Source organism: Pristis pectinata, chromosome 3 (genome assembly GCF_009764475.1).
Source record: "Pristis pectinata isolate sPriPec2 chromosome 3, sPriPec2.1.pri, whole genome shotgun sequence".
Lineage (NCBI taxonomy): Eukaryota > Metazoa > Chordata > Chondrichthyes > Rhinopristiformes > Pristidae > Pristis > Pristis pectinata.
The window spans coordinates 125,384,164-125,405,932 of NC_067407.1; the positions used below are offsets into that span (position 1 = coordinate 125,384,164).

General features: G+C 40.6%; 1 protein-coding gene across 4 annotated transcripts in view; it reads right to left on the reverse strand.

Annotated features, from left to right (window-relative positions):
- ryr2a (ryanodine receptor 2a (cardiac)) overlaps positions 1–21,769 on the reverse strand; it is a 587,454-nt gene that overhangs the window by 371,018 nt on the left and 194,667 nt on the right. For all 4 annotated transcript variants that reach the window (XM_052011297.1, XM_052011295.1, XM_052011296.1 and 1 more), the window contains exons 9-10: positions 11,114–11,188; positions 6,092–6,248 (exon numbers count right to left, since the gene is read on the reverse strand). In XM_052011297.1, coding sequence (XP_051867257.1) covers positions 6,092–6,248; positions 11,114–11,188 — 232 coding nt within the window. The remainder of the gene's footprint in view (positions 1–6,091; positions 6,249–11,113; positions 11,189–21,769) is intronic.

The following is a 21,769-nucleotide window of genomic DNA, read 5'->3' on the forward strand; positions in this document are numbered from 1 at the left end:
CAAAAAGACTACAGAGTTAAAAGCCATCCTTGGTTGTATGCTCTAAGTGAGAGACAGAGTAACGCATGCACATTAAACTCTTCTTCAAAATGGAACCATATTTCAGAAAAGCACCTCGACATACATATGTTGTTACATCACATGTTAAGCACATACAACAGGATGATTTTCAACTCGATAATTCTTCAAAGGAGCAACACGGAATGCTTGCAAAAAGGAGTTGCAAAAAGTAGGTGAAAGTATATCCATCATTATTCAATGTGGCATTCAGAATAAGTAACCTAATTAATAGGAAAACTTTCCTGTAAAATTTTATTCTTCAGGAAATTCAGTTCAGAATTAAATGTGCAAAAAGATTGGGACCGCGAAGTTGCTTAACATTTGCAGTAATTACGGAAACTAATTTTATATTTAAAGTTTAGGTGCAAAATTAAATGTAGAAGGATATATGATGGAAAGTTCCTCAAGACTCTCAGTTAGCTGCTGTAACTTCAGTGGAAACCCTAAATGGGCAAGTTTGTGTATATTCCATCTATCTTCCCTCATCATTACGTCAACCGGAACTCCCAGGGAAATTCCAGATGGTTGTGACATGTGCTTGACTAACATCTGTCGCATTAAAGATAATGTGTATTTTTCTGCATGTAATTTTCTAGGAAAAGTAAAGTTGAACTGATCATGAGTTATTGAGTACTGAGATGCACACATAACCAGTGCTAAGCTGTGTAAGGGGGAAACAGTGGATTTCATTTGCCACACTGACAAATAGCACATTATTATAGATGTGCTACAATCTCAACAGATTGTGAATCAAGCAATAAGCCTAGTTGTACTTCATACATTTAGAACATAGAACATAGAACAATTACAGCACAATTCAGGCCCTTCGGCCCACAAAGCTATGCCGAACATCCCTACCCTAGAAATTACTAGGCTTACCCATAGCCCTCTATTTTACTCAGCTCCATATACCTATCTAACAGTCTCTTGAAAGACCCTATCGTATCCACCTCCACCACCGTTGCCAGCAGCCCATTCCACGCACTCACCACTCTCTGAGTAAAAAAACTTACCTCTGACATCTCCTCTATATCTACTCCCCAGCACCTTAAACCTATGTCCTCTTGTGGCCACCAATTCAGCCCTGGGGAAAAGCCTCTGACTATCTACCCTATTAATACCTCTCATCATCTTATACACCTCTATCAGGTCCCTCCTCATCCTCCGTCTCTCCAAGGAGAAAAGGCCGAGTTCCCTCAACCTGCTTTCATAAGGCATGCTCCGCATTCCAGGCAGCATCCTTGGAAATCTCCTCTGCACCCTCTCTATGGCTTCCACATCTTTCCTGTAGTGAGGCGACCAGAACTGAGCACAATACTCCAAGTGGGGTCTGACCAGGGACCTATATAGCTGCAACAATACCTCACGGCTCCTAAATTCAATTCCCCGATTGATGAAGGACAATACACCATATGCCTTCTTAACCACAGAGTCAACCTGCGCCGCTGCTTTGAGCATCCTATGGACTCAGACCCCAAGATCCCTCTGATCCTCCACACTGCCAAGAGTTCTACCATTAGGACTATATTTCGCCAACATATTTGACCTACCAAAATGAACCACTTCACACTTATCTGGGTTGAACTGCATCTGCCACTTCTCAGCCCAACTCTGCATCCTATCTATATCCCTCTGTAACCTCTGACAGCCCTCCAAACTATCCACAACACCCCCAACCTTCGTGTCATCCACAAATTTACTAACCCACCCCTCCACTTCCTCATCCAGGTCGTTTATAAAAATCACAAACAGTAAGGGTCCCAGTACAGATCCCTGAGGTACACCACTGGTCACCGACCTCCACTCAGAATACGAACCTTCAACAACCACTCTTTGCCTTCTGTGGACCAGCCAGTTCTGGATCCACACTGCAACGTCCCCTTGGATCCCATGTCTCCTCACCTTCTCCATAAGCCTGACATGGGGTACCTTATCAAACGCCTTGCTGCACATCTACTGCTCTCCCTTCAATGTGCTTAGTCACATCCTCAAAAAATTCAATCAGGCTCGTAAGGTAGGACCTGCCCTTAACAAAGCCATGCTGACTATTCCTAATCATATTATACCATATTCTACATTGAGGTCAAGACAGTTAGAAGAGATGCATCTAACAATTGGAAAATTCAGTCTTTTCTGGACTCATATTTTCCTTCCTGTAGTTTGTATTCCATTACAACCTGTGGATAGTGTGGAGGGCTGGCAAAGCTTGCAGAGGGATATTGATAGGATGCAGAGCTTGGCTGAGAAGTGGCAGATGTAGTTCAATCCGGAGAAGTGTGAAGTGATACACTTTGGAAGGACGAACTCCAAGGCGGAGTACAAGGTTAATGGTAGGATTCTGGGTAGTGTGGAAGAGCAGAGGGATCTGGGGGTTCATATCCACAGATCACTGAAAGTCGCCTCACAGGGTAGGGTAGTTAAGAAAGCTTATGGGATGTTAGCTTTTGTAAGTCGTGGGATCGAGTTTAAGAGCCGCGAGGTAATGATGCAGCTCTGCAAAACTCTGGTTAGACCACACTTGGAGTACCCTGTCCAGTTTGGGTCACCTCATTATAAGAAGGATGTGGAAGCATTGGAAAGGGTGCAGAGGAGATTTACCAGGATGCTGCCTGGATTGGAGAGTATGGATTATGAGGAGAGACTAAGGGAGCTATGGCTTTACTCATTGGAGAGAAGGAGGATGAGGGGAGACATGATAGAGGTATACAAAATATTAAGAGGAATAGATAGAGTGAACAGCCAGCGCCTCTTTCCCAGGGCACCAGTGCCCAATACAAGAGGACATGGCTTTAAGGTAATGGGTAGGAAGTTCAATGGAGATATCAGAGGGAAGTTTTTCACCCAGACAGTGGTTGGTGCATGGAATGCGCTGCCTGGGGTGGTGGTGGAGGCTGATACGTTGGTCACGTCCAAGAGATGGTTAGATAAGCATATGGAGGAATTTAAAATAGAGGGATATGTGGGAGGAAGGGGTTAGATAGTCTTAGGCGTGGTTTAAAAGTCGGCATAACATGGTGGGCCGAAGGGCCTGTACTGTGCTGTATTGTTCTATGGTTCTATGGTTCTTAACCTGTGAGCATGCAATAAACTGGCAAACAGAACATGAAAAAAAGAGATCAAATTCAAGGGCGTTTTGTATTGGTATTCTGACATTTGCATAAATGTGTTTTTTCTTTGTTATCAATGAGTGTGCAAGGAAATAAACATTGTTATTCTGTTTAAATTGTAATTTACAATCTTTACAGCACAAACTGTTCATGGACTTCACGCCTGTGGCCAAGATATCCCAACAAAAGGAGATAGGAACAGATATTTTAACTGTTGCTCAGTCAACAGGGGCCTTAATTAGGTGAAATCCTATAATTATTGCCTATTCCTAACTGCCCATGAACTAAGTGGTTTGCTGGACCACTTCTGAGGATATTACTGTGGGTCTGGAGTCCAGTCTGTGTAAGGATGGCAAATTACATTAGTGAACCAGATGGGATTTTATGGCAACCCAGTACTGCAGTTTCATGGTCACCATTTTAGAATTTACTTAATTCATTGAAGTTAAATTTCTCAGGCACTGTACTGGGATTTGAATTCTGGATTATCAAGCCTGGTTTCTAGATCACGAGTGCAGAATGCTAACCATAGTCTAACTTTTACGTGATGTTTACTAATCTTAGGCTCACCAAACAGTGGAAACATTTTCTCTACATCTACTCCCTTAAAATCTTGAAAGCTTCAATCAAACCATTCCTTAATCTTTTTACATTTTACATTTCAGAGAATATGTACTGATTGTGTAATTTCTCCTTATTTGGGCCCTTGAAGTCCAGGTAATGTGTGTTGCGCTCACTCCGAGGCCAAGATGTCCTCATTCCTAAGGAATAGTGGCCAGAATTGCTCACAGTACCACAGGTGTCCCCTAACCAGGGCTTTATATAGCTGTGGCAGAACTTCTGCTTGTACTCCAGCCCTCTATATATAAATGCAAACATTCCACTTACCCTTTGAATGTTTTCTGTACCCATCTATGACATTTTAATCATTTACATTCATGGACCACAAATCTCTTTGGACCTTTGCTGCTTCTCACTTTTTAGGTGTAAAATTTATGCTGAAATTCATTTGCCACAAGTTTGCTTACTTTCACAATCTATCTGTACCTCCTCTTAGTTTAACACTTCCCTCTGCACTGTCCCCTCCTTTATTTGTGTCATTGGCAAACTTGGACATGCAGCCATCTATCACATCACCCTTGCTATTTATAAATACGGCAACAAACATGGAACCTATAGATACCCAGGCAGTCACATTCTGCTAATATGAGCATTTGTCCATTATCCCTACTCTGTATCTGAACAGCAGAGGTAAATGATTGTACTGGAGATTTTATCAATACTAATTATACATTTTTTTTAACCATCATGTACTTCTCTTCCATAGTTGATTTCCTAACAAGCCCAAGCTTGGTATTACCTACTAAGCACTCTTACTTGATTCATCTTTCTTGCTACCTTGAGTTTATGCTGCAGTCGAGACTGAGAAGCACTTGAGCTTTGGTCCATCATCAGCAATAACAGAGGTTAGTTTGTACAACACATGTCATTGATGAATATCCTATGTTTACTATAAATCAAGATCACTTTTACATCAATTGCCAATGTCAAATTTCAGTTCTTGAGCCCTTACATTTCACAGAAGCTTTCTATTTAGGATATTGGCAAGAGCTGAGACTTAATGCAATTTACTATTTAGGCAAATTAAGCAATGCATCCACAATAACAATCAGCTAAAATACTAAAAAATTAGTATCAAATTGAAAAGCATCAGTATATGTCAGCATGTGGGTGGGAGGGGGCATCTGTGTTTTTAAAAAAACCTTTAATGTCCAATCTTTCAGCTCAGGCATGCCTTGAAGTACGCCCACACTAGACGGATCTTATTATAGCCACTTGAAAAGAATCCAGGACAGAAGCAATAGGAAGTGAGGTGCTCCAAATAGACACATTAATTCATCATCATGAATTCAGTTGTGTCACTGACTAACAATTATATGTAATTCCTAATTTGAAGCAAGAATGATATCTACCAGAAAGCTGCTTGGTTTATATCAATTTCAGTAAACCAATTATGTTAAAGTGGAAAATGTGAGCTGAATCACTTTTTATATCATGGTTTAGTTTCTCTGCTTTAGGAATGAACTAGATAGGAGTTCCAACACCCAGCACAAATCCAGTACGCTAACAAGGCTCTGTGGGTAATTTTCATTTTAGATAGCAGTATAAAATGCAACCACTTATTAAATGCCTCTACTTCATTTTCATCTCCAAGTAGCAGTCACATTCAGCAGCGGTCTAGGTTTTGTCATGTAGCTTACATTATCATAGAAAATCAAACTTGTCCCCTACAGTTCCCTCTTAAAATGATGCCCACAACCTCAAATGTCTGTCTATATTTTTTTCTTTCTTTTTAAATGGTATCTGCTAGCACAATTGTCCAGTTAGTCCAATCTACGCTGTTATCATCTTCTTTGTTGAGTAGCTAAACCTCAATTGTCTCCTCAGGCTTCCATGCCCAAACTTAAGCACACTGTTCCTGATTCTGGAGTCTGTGTAAACACAAAGCAGTCCCAAAACCTGGATGATGACGTTAATCTGACCAAAGTAGAATACAAAGCAATTGACGCATGGATAGAGTAGATAGAGTCTTTTTCTCAGGGTGTAAATGTCAAATACCAGGGAGTGTAGCTTTAAGATGAGAGGGGGATAGTTTAAAGGAGATCTATGAGGTAAGCTTTTTTTTACACAGAGCGGTAGGTGCCTGGAGCACACTGTTGGGGAGGTGGTGGAAGCAGATACAATAGCAACTTTTAAGGGGCATTTAGACAGCTACACGAACAAGCAGGGACTGGAGGGATATAGGCAGATGGGATTGGTTTAAATTGGCATCACGGTCAACATGGACATTGTGGGCCAAAGGGTCTGTTCCTGTGCTGTACGGTTCTATGCTCTTATGTTCTGCATTAATTGCCCAAGCATACCTTGGATGATCTGAAACAAAAAGCTGTGCTTTTTACATCAGCTTTCTCCTTGCCCATTAGAAGAAGGCCTTTCTCATCAATGAGGCTTAAGTAGTTTCCAGTTGTAACGTGTCTCAGTCTGAATGGCTGGCCCCATCTGATATGGCTTCCACTCCATCTGCAAGAAGTCAGTTAAAACTACATAATATCCATTCAAATAAAGTCAGTTGAAGGACAATCAAAATCTAGCAAATAAAAATGAAACATAACCAATTCTCTGTACAGTGACAGCAGGAACCTAAATGTTTCTCCATTGTTGTCACTGACAACACCACTTTTGCACTTTAGCACAAAGCTGACTTTTTAATATAGTTTTCTTTCACAGAATGGTAACAACACAGGGGAGGGCCAGCTGGCTCCATGCCAGATCTCTCCAAGAGCAACGTAGCTGGTCTTACTCCCTGCCCCTTCCCCAGAGCCATGCAATTTTTTTCTTTCAAGTTCTGATCCATTACCACAATTGCTTCTGCCTCCACCACCCTGCTGGGCAGTCCATTCCAGGTGCAAACCAATCACCTCGTGAATCCTTTATCTTCTTCTGCCAACCATCTAAAACCTGTGTTCTGTGGCTCTTGACTCCTCCATCAATGGGAACAATGTCAATTAATGTCAATTATAATATTTTTGTATTTTTAAAGAGATTCAGGCTAGACCACTCTTGAAAATGGTTAATCATTTAAATTAGTCATTAATGCCAACTGTTTGCCATTTCCACCATGGCTAATTATAATGCTGTTGCCTAGTCCATGTTAAGCAGTCTATGTATTTTGGGCATTGACAGGTGTTCAGTAAGTAGTCTGTACCTCATTAATATGCAATTAACTTATACACAATCACCTTTAACTGTTGTAGGGCTGTATTATTCAGCAAAGACTAGAATAATAAACATGTTCAATAAGTAAACAGCACCTCATTAAGATCCAATTACCTTGAGTACTCAATCCCTTTTGGAGAAATGGATTGCAGCTTCAGGTTGTATCTTACTGCAATCTCGTTCAATAATATTAGCATTGCCCAATTTATATCTGCCAAACTATGTCCCATACAAGTTGCATTCTCACCAATATGTTGCTATAATCACTGGCAACTGTAATGGGCTGGATGACATTCAATCCAATCCGCTGCCCACACTCAACTCCAACATTTTTCCAGTGAGTGCAATCACTTTCTTGGCCATGCAGGTCTAATTGTTCTGGAGACAGAACTAACAAGGCTGCTCTGTCTTGACAAATAGGCTTCAGTCAATGGATCCCACCTACCCCCAGAGCAACTGACAACCTTTTGATAACTTGTTAACGAGAAAAGAAAACCTAAAAATTATTTTACAATAATATAATTGTGCAATATACATAAGAAAATACTTGCTGTACTTACCTTTCCACCAAGACTGACACCTGGTACGCCAGCCATGGCTGGTATAAAGCTGAGGTACTCAAGGCATCTGTGTTCCATCCCTGGGACTCAGCACCAGAGCGGAAGATCAGGCCTGCCAGTACCTGACCAACAGCTGCTGTCTAACTCTGCATTGCACTGCATCAGTAAGGCAGTCAGAGCTAAGCTGCCCACAAGAAAGATATCACCAGCAATTATCTGCAGAACTGCCAGCAAAAGGTAGGTATGACCCGGGCCATTAATTTTTTTTGCTGACCTGAATGATCTTGGTGAAAAAAACAATGGAGAGATACTTTGAGAGATTCCCAATCCTACCCAGAAATACAAAAGACATGATTGGGTTGGAAAAAGATCAGGGTCATCTCTGATGTCTTTCAAGGTGGAATTTCTGACAAAACCATTTTGGGCAAGGTGCCAGATGACTAACAATGTGACTGCTTCTCACTCTGTATGCAGGACTTGAGGTCACAACCCAGGAATAAAATGACATACAGTGCAACTTCTATATATTATGAATACAAAAGTAAAATACAGTAGATACTGCAAATCTCAAAGCAGAAAGTGCTGGAAATACTCAGCAGGTTAGGAATATATGTGCAGAGAGAAATAAGGGTAATGTTTCAGCTTGATGAACTTTGAACAGAACTGGGAATAGTTAGAAATAAACATATATGCAAAGGAAAAGAAAAGGGGAGGGGAGAACAAGGAAGGGTCAATGATATAGTGGATGGCAAGAGAGTTCAAGACAAAAGGTTTGATAGTGCAAGTTGGAAGGTGGTGGTACTAGGGTAAGTAATAAGAGAGTTTATGTTAACTATTCATCCAATACTGCTTACTTTCACTATTTAATCCTAAACCTTGCCCCAGCCCTTTCTCGACATCCATCACATTTGAAGATCACAATAGGTGTGCTTCTGGTGGAAACCTCAATTATTTTTGGAAAAAACCCACCCAGAGACTGTTCCCAATTAACCAATGCTCAGGGTTGTTGGAAAATACATACCTGACTCAATTTGCCAGTCACAGAAAGATTAACTTTGATTATTGTTTCTAACAAAATCATAAATGTGGTACTTAAGGTCACTTTTATCACAATCTTCCTAGAAAGATGACAAAGACAGTTGTACCACAAAAATTCTTCACCCTCTTGTCTGCAACATGCTCTATCTGATCTGGGTGTAAATGAGAAAGTATCAACACAAGGGTAAACAGTCCCCTTGACCACAAAATGTGGATAATTTATACATATTAGGCCAGATCTCACTGGCTAACGCCATCAGTTCCCCATGCAGTCCACAAGACTGGCTGGCATTCTCCAGTGTTACGCCAGGGAAAATCATTCCTTGGTTCTTATACCAGAGAAGAATTCAAGACTGTTGATTCCATTGTTAACCATCAGTCTATACATTAGGAAGCAAAAGGAAAGTTACTTTTCTAAAGTTATTTCTCTTTGGTTAAATGTTTTTAATTACGTGGACGTTGTTAATTAACTTTGCTTGACATTCACCATCAGTAGCACTCAAGCCCTTGTCCAAGAATAGAAATAGTAATGTGAAATACTATTTTTCCCCAAGTTAAAACACTGAAAGACATACACAGACAATTAAGATCATAAATGCCAAGTTAGTTATATAACAAAATAAGCTCCAGTTCCCTCTCTCCCAGCAACCAATGTCTCCTGTTCATTGCAATGGGACTGCTGTGCTTGTGCCAGATTTAACTTAGCACAGATGTTCCAGTCTGAGAGTTGGAAACCACAGATATTGGCACAGCCCAAGTGGACTCCTTAAGGAGACCTCCAGTGAGGCACAGGAGCTTGGTGGAAGATGCTGCCACCAACTTAGACCCAAGCCAGTGCTGGAAACCAGGACTTCTACAGACAAACATGGGTAAGTTCTGGCATTAACCCTGAAGAAAGATCCAGCCCTATAGTAGTGCATCTTGTGAAAGTTCACAGCTCGCAAGTAGTTTTGAAAGTAAAGGGTATTCATTGGCTCAAAATTTTAAGTCAATCAGAGTTTAAGTTTCAGGAATGAATGGCAATGTGCATGGGGAAGCAGAACCAGCTATATCATCTGAATTTATCCCTACACACGTGATTAATCCAAATCCCCAGTTGCCTCAAATCCATGCAACAGATTAGTGAGCCCTTTCAAGTTTATGTTATGTTTATACTTCTGATCCTTTTTACCATATTAATCTTGGCTAGAAAATTGGAAGCAAAAGTTTTTCAATCTAAAAAAAGTTCCCAATCAACAATGATGTAAAAACATGTGTATCACAAAAAGTGCTGGAAACGCTCAGCAGATCAGAGAGCATCTGCAGGAAGAAAAATGTTGATGATCCATCATCAGAATTGAAAATAGTTAAAGATGTATCATGTTTTAAATGCAGAGGAAGGCGGGAGGAGAGGAAAGAACAAAAAGGAAGGTTGGCGATAGGGTGAAAGACAGTGGAGAATGAATCACAACTAATTTCAGTCAACCAGCATCCGCAGTATTTTGCTTTTGTATTATTGCTTGGTGGGAATCTGTTGAAATTGGAAAAGCATGTTACACCAGTAAAATATAAATATTAGCAACACCAACTACTCACATAATAGTGCCCCTCAGTTGTTAGAGCACCAAAAACTGCCAGTGTAATGCAGGACTGTTGCTTTTTAATAAATTTATGTAAAAACTCTCCAAGGGATAATTGTAATTTTCTCTAGCTACAAGGGTGGATAGGCAGTGCCTGTTGCCCACGCATTTCATTCTTAAGCTCGGCATGGAAATTTCCAGGGGTCTCCATATCAGAAGCCCAGACACCTGGATGCTGCAGGAAAGAACCTACTTTGAATATGTTGACATGCACACAACACCAAAACAGCTTTGAAGCAACAGTGAACAATGTGACTTGAATGCACACCCAGAGGTTATACAGAATAATTAGCAAGGCCTAAAGGGACCTCTGCATTTCTTTCTACATGAGGAGATCAAGGCCAGAAGAACACTTGAGGTCATCAGAACACACAGGGAAGTTCCCCACTCCTGTCCTGCAGAAATAGAAGCAGGAGAAGGCTATTTGGCCCCCCATACCTCTTCTGCCATTAAACAAGATCAACCTGATCCTTTATCTCAGCGCCAATCTCACATAAGGTGGGGGGGGGGGGGGTGTCTGTGTGGAAAACGAGCAGATAGAGGTTTTGGCTGTTTCAATGGTCAAAATGTCTCGTGGTGGTCAGGTAGAAGATGGCGCTGGGGTGTTGGTGGAAGGGGTTATTTACATGATAACTCAGATAAAAATACTCCCACTGCTCCTGCAAGCAATTCTGGCAACCTGACATTAAAAATTATATTACCATTAAAATGAAGGAAGACCACCTCTTTATAATATTTATATGTCCACCCTGCATTCTGCCAAAGGATTGGCTGCCCACCACTCAGTCTGCCTCTGTTAAAACTGGGCATGGACTGCTTCAATTCACCATTCAGGTTTTTGACAATTTAAGCTATGACACATCCCCAACCAACCTGCTATTGGGAGGTAAGTTTTAACCTATAACTTTTTTTATCCACCCTTGGGGAAATGCAAATGAAGTTTGGTACTTACGCCACCCTCAGTGTCTCCAGTCTCCACAGTGACCGAGCATGAATGGACACTGCTCCACCTTCATAATGGACGGTCCTGGAAGAAAATTGGAGAGAGTTATAATTGAGCAGTCTTGGCTTTAATGATGATTTGTGCCATAACAGAACTTGTCATATCTAATTATTATTTACAATTAAATTCTTGCAAACATTCAAAACTATAACCTAGATATTAGATCCAACTATATTGCTATTTTTTCAGCATAGCAAGACCCAATATTGATCGGTAGGTGACAAAATGTCAGCTGTCAACTATGTTGCTGGACCCATAAATTGCACCATGTATTTCTGGTTGCTTTTCACTGTATTTCAATGGCGTCCTTTCACATGCAATGTTCCTTTTGAAACATTTAGCAGGAAATTGAATCACAGCACTCTAGGAATGATAGTCGATGGACACTGCTGCGATAACCACATTTTATTAACTCTCCATTCAAGTTAAGTCCCTCTAATTACCTTTGTTTCCAGACCCAACCTCACACAGAATCAATCTCACTTCATCCTCATCCCCTAACTCCTGGCCACAACCAGCCTCCAGTCACAAACCTCCCATACCCCATCCACAAGATCTGACCCACACTGTGTCCAAAAGCTCTCCCTGCCCCATCCGAAACTACCGATCAACCATCTCTCCACCCTCCTTCAGACCTTAAGAATCCAAGCTCCTTCCTTTGAGGTCCTCCTGAGCCTCTGATCAGCACGCACTCCAACCCCTCTAGCCTCTTTTCTTGATGCCAGTGCTCTCATACCCCAACAGCCCAAGGAAAATCATTATTCCCCAATAATCACAGTTGGCTCTGAGGCCTTCAGTGCTACTTAATATTACAATGATGGGCCCACAACCAAAGTAGTTGTAGGTCCTCTGCTTTTACACTACTATAACAGCATTCTCCCATGTCTATGCCAATGTGCCTCAAAATTATTTTGATAGCAATGTCAGAAATATGAGTAGATTTTCAATTACAAAGAATAAAACTGATGATTTCCTTCAAATTTAAAAATGAATTTTAATTATTATGTTAGTCTATTTCTTGTGAATGTACTGTATTCTGCTATCTCGATGTAATTACGTATAGCATGATCTGTCTGGATAGCATTCAAAACAAAGCTTTTTCACTGTATCTTGGGACATGTGGCAAAAATAAACCAAAAGCAATACCAATGAGAGGTTTATTTAAAGTTAACGAAACAACAGTATAGCAAAACTTCACTTCTCCCCATTATGTGAATTCTCATCAATGATTCTTTTTGAGCCTTTGACTTTCCTGTTTGCTCAAAGCAGCCAATATTCAGAGTGATTTTAAAACATCTCTTTGGTTTTGTACCTTATTGGTTATCAGTATCAAAATTAGCCATTATGCTTTTAAGAAGAGCACGTTATATCCCCTGTCCACTACTAGAACTGAAGTATTCACTAATTAAGTCAAACAGGTTGTTCCGTGTAATCTAAATACCAGACAATGTAATGTCATACCAAACATATTAATTATTTGCTCTCATATCCTGCCAACATAATTTATTTGTCAACGTGTAATGATACCTTTGTGAAGTCTGTTTTTCTGTATGGTGTGTCTCAGTAGCTTATAATGTCTTCAATGAATTAATGGCATTGCTGCCCAGAGACCACAGGATTTCTCATCTCTATGTTGTGTATGTAACGTACAAGTCCCATATTGGAGGATGAACTGTCCCTAATCATATGTCTACTGACATTATGAAGAGAAAATAAAACAATTTCTCCCTTTGGGAATCAAAATTCCTCAGTTTAACACCTCAGCAAATACGTTAGTGAAATTGATCTGTCCACTTTCGTCATCGTCATGGCTATCCCTCGAGGTCGAGGATGATGGTCTTTGTTCCATTGATCTATTTATGGGCTCTCAAGTGGCTTATGAGTCCAACCTTGGCTCTGAAAGTTCTTCCGCATTCAGTACAGGTAGTTCTAGATGGCAGATCGGGCTTTGATTGTTGCTGCCTCTCTTTCCATTTTCTTCTCTTCTCCTCTAATTCTGCACATCTGTCGGCTTCAAAGGTTGCTGTTCCTTCTCAAGATGATGGTTTGCCAGAGTTTCCTGTCCTTGGCATTGGTTTCCCAATTGTTGATGTCGATGTCGATGTTACATTTCTTCATGTTGGCTTTTAAGACGTCTTTGAATCTCTTCCGTTGTCCGCCTCTTTTATGTTTGCCTACTTTAAGCTGGGAGTAGAAGATTTGTTTCAGCAGACGTTCGTCTTTCATCCGAACAACATGACCGCTCCATCTTAGTCGGTTCTTGATAACGTAGGCTTCAATGCTTGTTGTTTTTGCTTCATCTAGCACGCTGATGTTGGTTCTTCTATCTTCCCAGTTGATATTTAAGATGTTTCGAAGACAGTGTTGATGGAACTTTTCAAGTGCCTTCAGATGTCGTCAGTATGTTGTCCTGGTTTCTGATGCATTAGGATCACCACTGCTTTGTACACTAACATTTTAGTGTCTGTTCGGATGTCACGATCATGAAAGACTCTTGTTCGGAGACATCCAAAAGCTGTTCCAGCGCATTTAAGACGATGTTGGATCTCGTCATTAAGGTCGACATTGGAGGAGAGGTGACTTCCAACATATGGAAAGTGGTCCACGTTTTCCAGGGTTGTTTCACCAAGTTGAATTGATGGTTCTATCTGATTTGTCTCAGTTGGTGACGGTTGGTAGATGATCTGAGTATTCTTGGAATTGATGGTAAGTCCAAGTTTCGTGCACGCACGGTTGAAGGCAGTCAGAATCTGTTGTAGGTGGTTTTCTGAGAGAGCTGCAACACTGTTGTCATCTGCATATTGGAACTCGTGGATGTCTTGTTTTTGGACTTGAGATGGGCAAGATTGAAAAGTCTGCCATCTGTTCTGTAGACAATTTCGATTCCTGGAGGTAGATCATCCTTGATGATGCGATGATTGTCGCAATGAAGATGGTGAACAAAGTTGGGGCAATCACGCATCCCTGTCTTACTCCTGATTTGACTTGAAAAGGCTCACAGTTACTGTTGCTGACCATGACTGTCGCAAGCATGCCATCATGGAGGAGTCTCAGGATTCGAATGTGGGCCGAAGGGCCTGTTTTGTGCTGTATGGTTCTATGGTTTTGTGCTGTATGGTACTTTTCAGGGCATCCATAGGTGGATAGGACATCCCATAAGAGTTCCCTTGATACCGAGTCAAAGGTATCTGTCCACTTTAACTACGTATTTAACTCATTTATTTTTAATGGACTAATTATATTGCTGTAACAGACAACAGAACATCTGGACAGTAAAGACACCTATGTTAGACTATTGTTTATTGACTACGGCTCCACCTTCAATACTATAATTCCAAGCAAACTCAGCACCAAACTCCAAGACCTGGGACTCAACACCTCCCTCTGCAAATGGATCCTTGACTTTCTGACCAACAAACCACAATCAGTGAGGATAGGCAGCAATACCTCCAGCACAATTATTCTCAACATTGGTGCCCCACAAGGCTGCATCCAACGCCTCTACTTCCTCAGGAGGCTAAAGAAATTTGGCATGTCCCCTCTGACAATCACGAACTTTTATCGATGCACCATAGAAAGCATCCTATCTGGATGCATCACGGCTTGGTATGGCAACCGCTCTGCCCAGGACCACAAGAAACTGCAGAGTGTTGTGGACACAGTTCAGCACATCACAGAAACCAGCCTCCCCTCCATGGACTCTGTCTGTAACTCTCACTGCCTTGGTGAAGCAGCCAGCATAATCAAAGACCCCACTCATCTGGGTCATTCCCTCCTCTCCCCTCTCCCATCAGGCAGAAGATACAGGACCCTGAGGGCACATACCACCAGGCTCAAGGACAGCTTCTACCCCACTGTGATGAGACTATTAAACGGTTCCCTTAAACGATGAGATGGACTCTTGACTTCACAATCTACCTTGTTATGACCTTGCACCTTATTGTGTACCTGCAATGCACTTCCCTGTAGCTGTGACACTTTACTCTGTATTCTGTTATTGTTTTTACCCTGTACTACCTCAATGCACTGTGTAATGAGTTGATCTGTACGAACGGTATGCAAGACAAGTTTTTCACTGTACCTCAGTACCAGTGACAATAACAAACCAATACCAATACCAGAAAACCACAATTTTTTAGAATACTGAACAATTCACTGTGCAAGATTATTAATAAATAGCACCATATCACGCCATTTTCCCAACTAAACATTGTCACACCCACAGTGAGAACGTTGCTGCATCTAAAGACCATTGCACCATCCAGGGAATATCCTTATTGCACAGCGATATCCCTTAGCCAGTCAAGGTGACCCATTTATATCAGCTAGCTTCATGTATTGACTTAAAGCAGGTCCATGTAAAACAATTTTACCCTGAATTGGACACACATTTAGCTTTAAAGCGAAGTCACTTTCTCCTTGGATGTCAACAAGCTTGTGAATTTGAGGTACTGCTGCATTTTTGAATTTCCACTCCACAAACTGAGACATATTGTGCAAGTGGTCTCAGAACCCTTTTCCTGCAGCCCTCTCCACACGTGATTCAAACCCATTGGCCTACTGAAACACCATGAGAAGCCTCTAATCACAGAGCCAATTTCTGATAACTCGGAGCAAGGACTATGGCTCCACAGCTATGTTAGAACCTGATACTTCATCTGAGACCTGGCAAAAAGAGGTTCTGGTATTTGACCTCCAATATGAGGCTTGGGAAACTGTAATTCTTATCTACACCAAGCAAGCAAAATACAGTTCTTTGTGGCATAAATAGGAAGTTAAAGACAAGACTTGTTGGGTTTGTGGGTTTCAATCCCAAACAAATGGTCACATTGAAAACTTGTACTCTGAATGCCACTTTTCTGGTGACTCATCAAATGGGTCTCAGATCTCAGCATACAATTCCTATCAGCCGTTTCAATAGTTTGTATAGAGACACAGGCTCCATAAATTTTGAATCCATTCAAACTCCCTTTCCTAACTCCCAAGGTGATAAGACTATTGAACGGTTCTCTTATACGATGAGATGGACTCTTGACCTCACAATCTACCTTGTTATGACCTTGCACCTTATTGTCTACCTGCAATGCACTTCCCTGTAGCTATGACACTTTACTCTGTATTCTGTTATTGCTTTTACCCTGGACTTCCTTGACGCACTGTGTAATGAATTGATCTGCACGAATGGTATGCAAGACAAGTTTTTCACTGTCCCCTGGTACAAGTGACAATAATAAACCAATACCAAATCCTACCAATCTCTCCTGCGCTGCCTGACACGGGCTGGCTCCCTGTGCACTATTGCCATAACTTTAAAATTTTCTCATTCAAATCCCTCCAAGGCCAAGGCCCTTGATATCTGACAAGCACTCCATATTCTTCGTATTCTGATCTCACCATTAACAGCAGGGACCCAAGGCTCATATTCTCTCTCCCTAAACTTCTCAATCTTTTAATTCTTGTTCCTTTAACATTTTCCATGAAATCCATCCATTTAATCAAGCTTCAATCATCCTTTCCAGTATCTCCTATTGTGGAGCCTGCTTCTGTTTCAGTATCACTCTCTTAAGATACTGGAGGCAAGTCAGTAGATTACACAAATGGAAAATGCTTTATTAAGCAAAGAACTTACTGAAAGAAAGAGGGAGAAAGTAAGAGAGAGGGATTTGTTTTCTGTGTCTACTAGTCGGGTAACTGATACTAACCTAGTCAATACAACAATACATGCACAGAGAGTAGTTGGGCACAGGGTATGCACACGCCATTTACAAAAAACACAAATGTTAAAACCTCTGCTTGATTATGTTTTCTTCTGAACTAACCTAAGAAGTTTTCCTATGTTAAAGGTGACCTGACTGGTATTTTCTGCAAATATGTTGCATTTGGAAGCATGAATGCAGAGACTTCTCTAAGGTCCAGCCTCCCAAAAAGAAACATTAAGAATAATTCAGAACTCAGTCTCACTTTGTAAACTTGGCACACCATCAAGGGAGTTTTTGACATAAATATAAATCAAAGGTCACTCCAGTTACTTGCTATTTCCCTCTGTGCCTGATTAAGTCTGATGATACAGTTCAGATCTAACTGACAGTAATGTATAGCTGCTGAAGATGTGATCAGATTATCACTCATCAATCAGCAAGGGAGAAACAGTCGGAAATGGATAACTTTGTGACAATAGGCTCAGCATTATTAAGGCTGACCAATACACTACTACAGATATTTTTAAAATTTCTCACTAGAAGAAATACTTTACAATAATTCCTCCACACTTTGAGCCACAGGATACTGTATGCTTCAGGTACAAAATTTAATCATGGATATACAAAAGCATTCTTAAAAAAATGCAAGCCATAATGTTCAGTGGATGTAAATGTCATTAACAGGTATCCAGCTAGATTATGATTGTCATATGAGACCAAAAGGAGCAAATTCTATTCCACTTCATTTCTGACCACTGTCACAGGAAGAGATTACTAGGTAGACATAGGAAAAGATTTAAGTATGTACTCAAAACTTCCATTGAGAAATGCATCAACCCCACTGACAACTGAGAGCCTCTGGCCAGCAATATTCAAGTGGTATTGAGGACCTCAAATCCATGTATCAGGAGCACATAGAAGCCCTGCATAGAAAGTGGAAGAAGCACACCCACCTCAAAAAGTACCCACCCACCCAAGCACTTCCAGGCACCTGTGAGGCACCTTCTTCCCCATCTATGGAAGAGTCAGCTGATTTTACGTTAGCCTCATCAGCCATCCTAGAACCCACAAAACTGGAGTGGAAACAAGCCATCCTCAATCCAGAGCAGCAGATTAAAAATTAATAAACAAAAAAAAACTTTTAAAGAATGATGCATTTATTTAACAATGCTTTAAACTGCTGTTAATTAATCAAAAACATAAAAATAAAGAAAAATAAATATAAATGTATCTATAGTCAGCTTTTTAAAGTCATTAGCCCCATTCAAATGAACTCTAGATGCATCAGACATAGCTATCATACACCCTTCAGATCAAAGACCTTCATAACAGAGGGTCTTTGACATGAAACATTAACTCTGTTTACCTTTCCACAGATACTGCTTGAGAGGTTCTAGCATTTGTATGTATTATCAGTTAGTGTAAAGCTGAAGAGCCAAATATGAAGTGCATCTGGGCACTCTGTTCAGCAACTTACTGAACACCCCTGGACCTAACACCCATGTTCACAACTTCTGCATTGCATTGCAGCCATTAAGGTGCACACTGCCACCATCCAGCAGTTCTCTATGGAACCACCAACTAAAACCTGAGACCAAAGGAATAGAAGCAGTTATAGGCCATCCAGCCCCATTTCTACCTTTTAATGAGACAATGACCGATCTTTTACCTCAACCAGATTTTCCTGTATCATCCAGTATTCTTTGATTCCCTTAACAGCTGAAATTCTCTGTCTCCTTACAGACGTCTTGGGTAGAGGATTGCAAATAGTTTCATTGGGTTCTCATATCTGTCCTGAATGGCCGACACCTTATTTTGAAACTGTAATCCATGGTCCAATATACCCCAACCATGAAAACCCTGCCCAATCCCATAATAATTTTGCATATTTCAATGAGATCAGCTCTAATTCTTCTGTATGTCCAGTTTGCTTAATCTCTTCTCATAGAAAAGGAAATCTTCACTGCACTCCCTCTATCGCAAGATGACTTAATTAGGGAACCAAACTTATGCATAATATTCCAGGTACAGTTTCACAAGTATAAGGCTGAAAATAACATTCCTGGTGTAGGACTCAGGGAAACACTCAGATCTGGAGCAAGATATCTCTACTCTTGTACCCAAACCCTCCTGCAATAAAGACCAACATATGAATTGCTTGCTTCATCTGCATGTTAAGTTTCACTGCGTCACTCATGAGGACTTCCAGGTCCTTCCGAACACCAACACCTTTAAGACAATCACCATTTTTTAAAAAAATACTCTGTTCCTATTTTTTCTACCAAGGTGGATGATTTCACATTTTTCCACATTATATTCCATGTCCTCAACCAAACATTGAACCTACTGATATTCTTCTGAAGCCTCTCTGCACACTGCTACTGCCCTGACTGCCATCAAGCTTTGTTACATCAGCAGGAAAAGAAAAAACTTTGCAACAATAGACTCATTCTGTATTAAGACAAACCAATATACTGTTTTCAATACCTTTACAATTTCTCAATAAAATACTGAAAACCTCTTTATACCTGATTCCATCCACCTAACTTTTTGATATTCCACAAATAAAATTTAAAAAATATTTTTGTCTATCAGCTTCTATCCTTACCTCCTGTATATGTCCTAATCTTTATTTTGTTGTCTGATTAAAAACGTTATTTATAAATTAGACATTTTTTGCTTCCTGGTTTGCTGTCATAATTCTTTACTGCGATGGCAACCAAATTTCCCCTAAATCTGACAGCAAAATGGAACAAACATCAGGAAAAGGGAATCCATGCCTCAGATGTTTGTGGACAAATTTGTCAGGAAAGGAGAACGGTGGATAAGACCAGCTCCTGCTTGGCTGAAGACACTTTGAGCAAAGAGTGTGCAGTCTTCCTAAACTCAAGCTGTAAACTCAAGTGGGGGAATTCACAGACTTGACATCATAAAATTCTGAGCTCTTGAGAGATGCCATTGATAACCCATTTGTGATTTTGAGTGAAAGGGGAATCTTTAAGTGAGACTGAGATTGTTGGAACCCATAGATTTTAAGCTTAGTGCAAGTTTCTCATCATCATTACAGTAAACACAAATATGTCTAAAAGAATAATTTTTCACACATTGGGAAGGATGGTAGGACAGTGGTTAAGTTACTGGATGTATTCCAGGCCAAGCCTATGGATTCTGAGATTTGAATTCAAAACTCACCATGGCAATTGAAATCAAGCAATGAAATAAAGCAAGAACGAAATATGAAGCTACCAGGATGTCATAAAAATCCATCTGTTCACTCTTCCCCTTTGAGGGATTGAAGGAACCCTTTCATTTTTACCCAGCTTCTCAATGTGTGTGATATATCATAAAACTGCTGGGAATTTGTCCCTTGTGAAACAGTAGGGCGTTCTGCACCATGTCACAGATCTTTGACGGAAACAAGAAATCCACTGGTCAAAAGAAATTATTAAAAACATATGGTAATACCATCATCTCTAAGCAACATCAAAGTGAGAAAGTACGTTAACATGCCACTGAAGAAGAAATGTGGTTATACACAGAACTAAGTAGAAGTTACGACAGATAAATAAGGTCTTTGGCCTAAGCAGTCTGTGTGGTGCGTACCCTCTGTGTGAACAAAAAGGTCTGAAGCTGCTGGAAAATGGGAGGTGTAGCAGGGTCATTGATATAAAATAGTTACCAATAAATTCAGAAGTAACTTCTTCATCCAGTGAGTATTTAGATTGTGCGATATGTCATATCAAGATGACTGGTATAGATAAGATTTCTTTATTAGTCACATGTACATCGAAACACACAGTGAAATGCATGTTTTGCATAGAATGTTCTGGGGGCAGCCACATTTCCAGCGCCAACATAGCATGCCCACAACTTCCTAACCCGTATGTCTTTGGAATGTGGGAGGAAACCAGAGCACCCGGAGGAAACCCACACAGTCATGGGGAGAACGTACAAACTCCTCACAGAGAGCGGTCAGAATTGAACCCGGGTTGCTAGCGCTTTAATAGCATTATGCTAACCGCTACACTAAATAATAGTTTAAGTAAATAAAAGAAGGTTTTGGTATTGGTATTGGGTTATTATTGTCACTTGTACCAAGGTACAGTGAAAAACTTGTCTTACAAACCGATTGTACAGGTCAATTCATTACACAGTGCAGTTACATTGAGTTAGTACAGAGTGCATTGATGTAGTACATGTAAAAATAATAACAGTTCAGAGTAAAGTGTCATAGCTACAGAGAAAGTGCAGTGCAATAAGGTGCAAGGTCACAACAAGGTAGATTGTTAGTCCATTTCATTGTATAAGGGAACTTTTCAATAGTCTTATCACAGTGGGGTAGGAGCTGTCCTTAAGCCTGGTGGTACGTGCCTTCAGGCCCAATGGAAGAGGAGAGAAGAGAGAATGTCCCGGGTGGGTGGGGTCTTTGATTATGCTGGCTGCTTCACCAAGACAATGAAAGGTAAAGACAGAGTCCAAGGAGGGGACTCCAAGGAGGGTCAATGAGGCAGCACATTTATGATAATATATATGGATTGCAACAAGACTTTTGACAAAATGGTACATAGCAGGCTGGTCAAAAAAGTAATAGCCCATGAGATCCAAGGGAAACTGGCAGATTGGATCCAAAATTGTCTCAGTGTTAGGAATCAAAGGATAATGGCTGATGGTTATTTTTGTGACTGGAAGACTGTTCGAGATGGCTCAGTACTCAGTCCCTTGCCCTTTGTAATATTTATTAATGATTTAAACATGAATATGGGGGCCATGATAATGAAGTCTGTAGATGATAACAAAAACTGGCCATGTGGTTGACAGAGAGAAGTAAAGCTATAGTCTGTAGTAGGGGACAGATGGTCTGGCTAGTGGGTAGAAAAGTGGCAAACTAAACATAATCCAGAAAGGT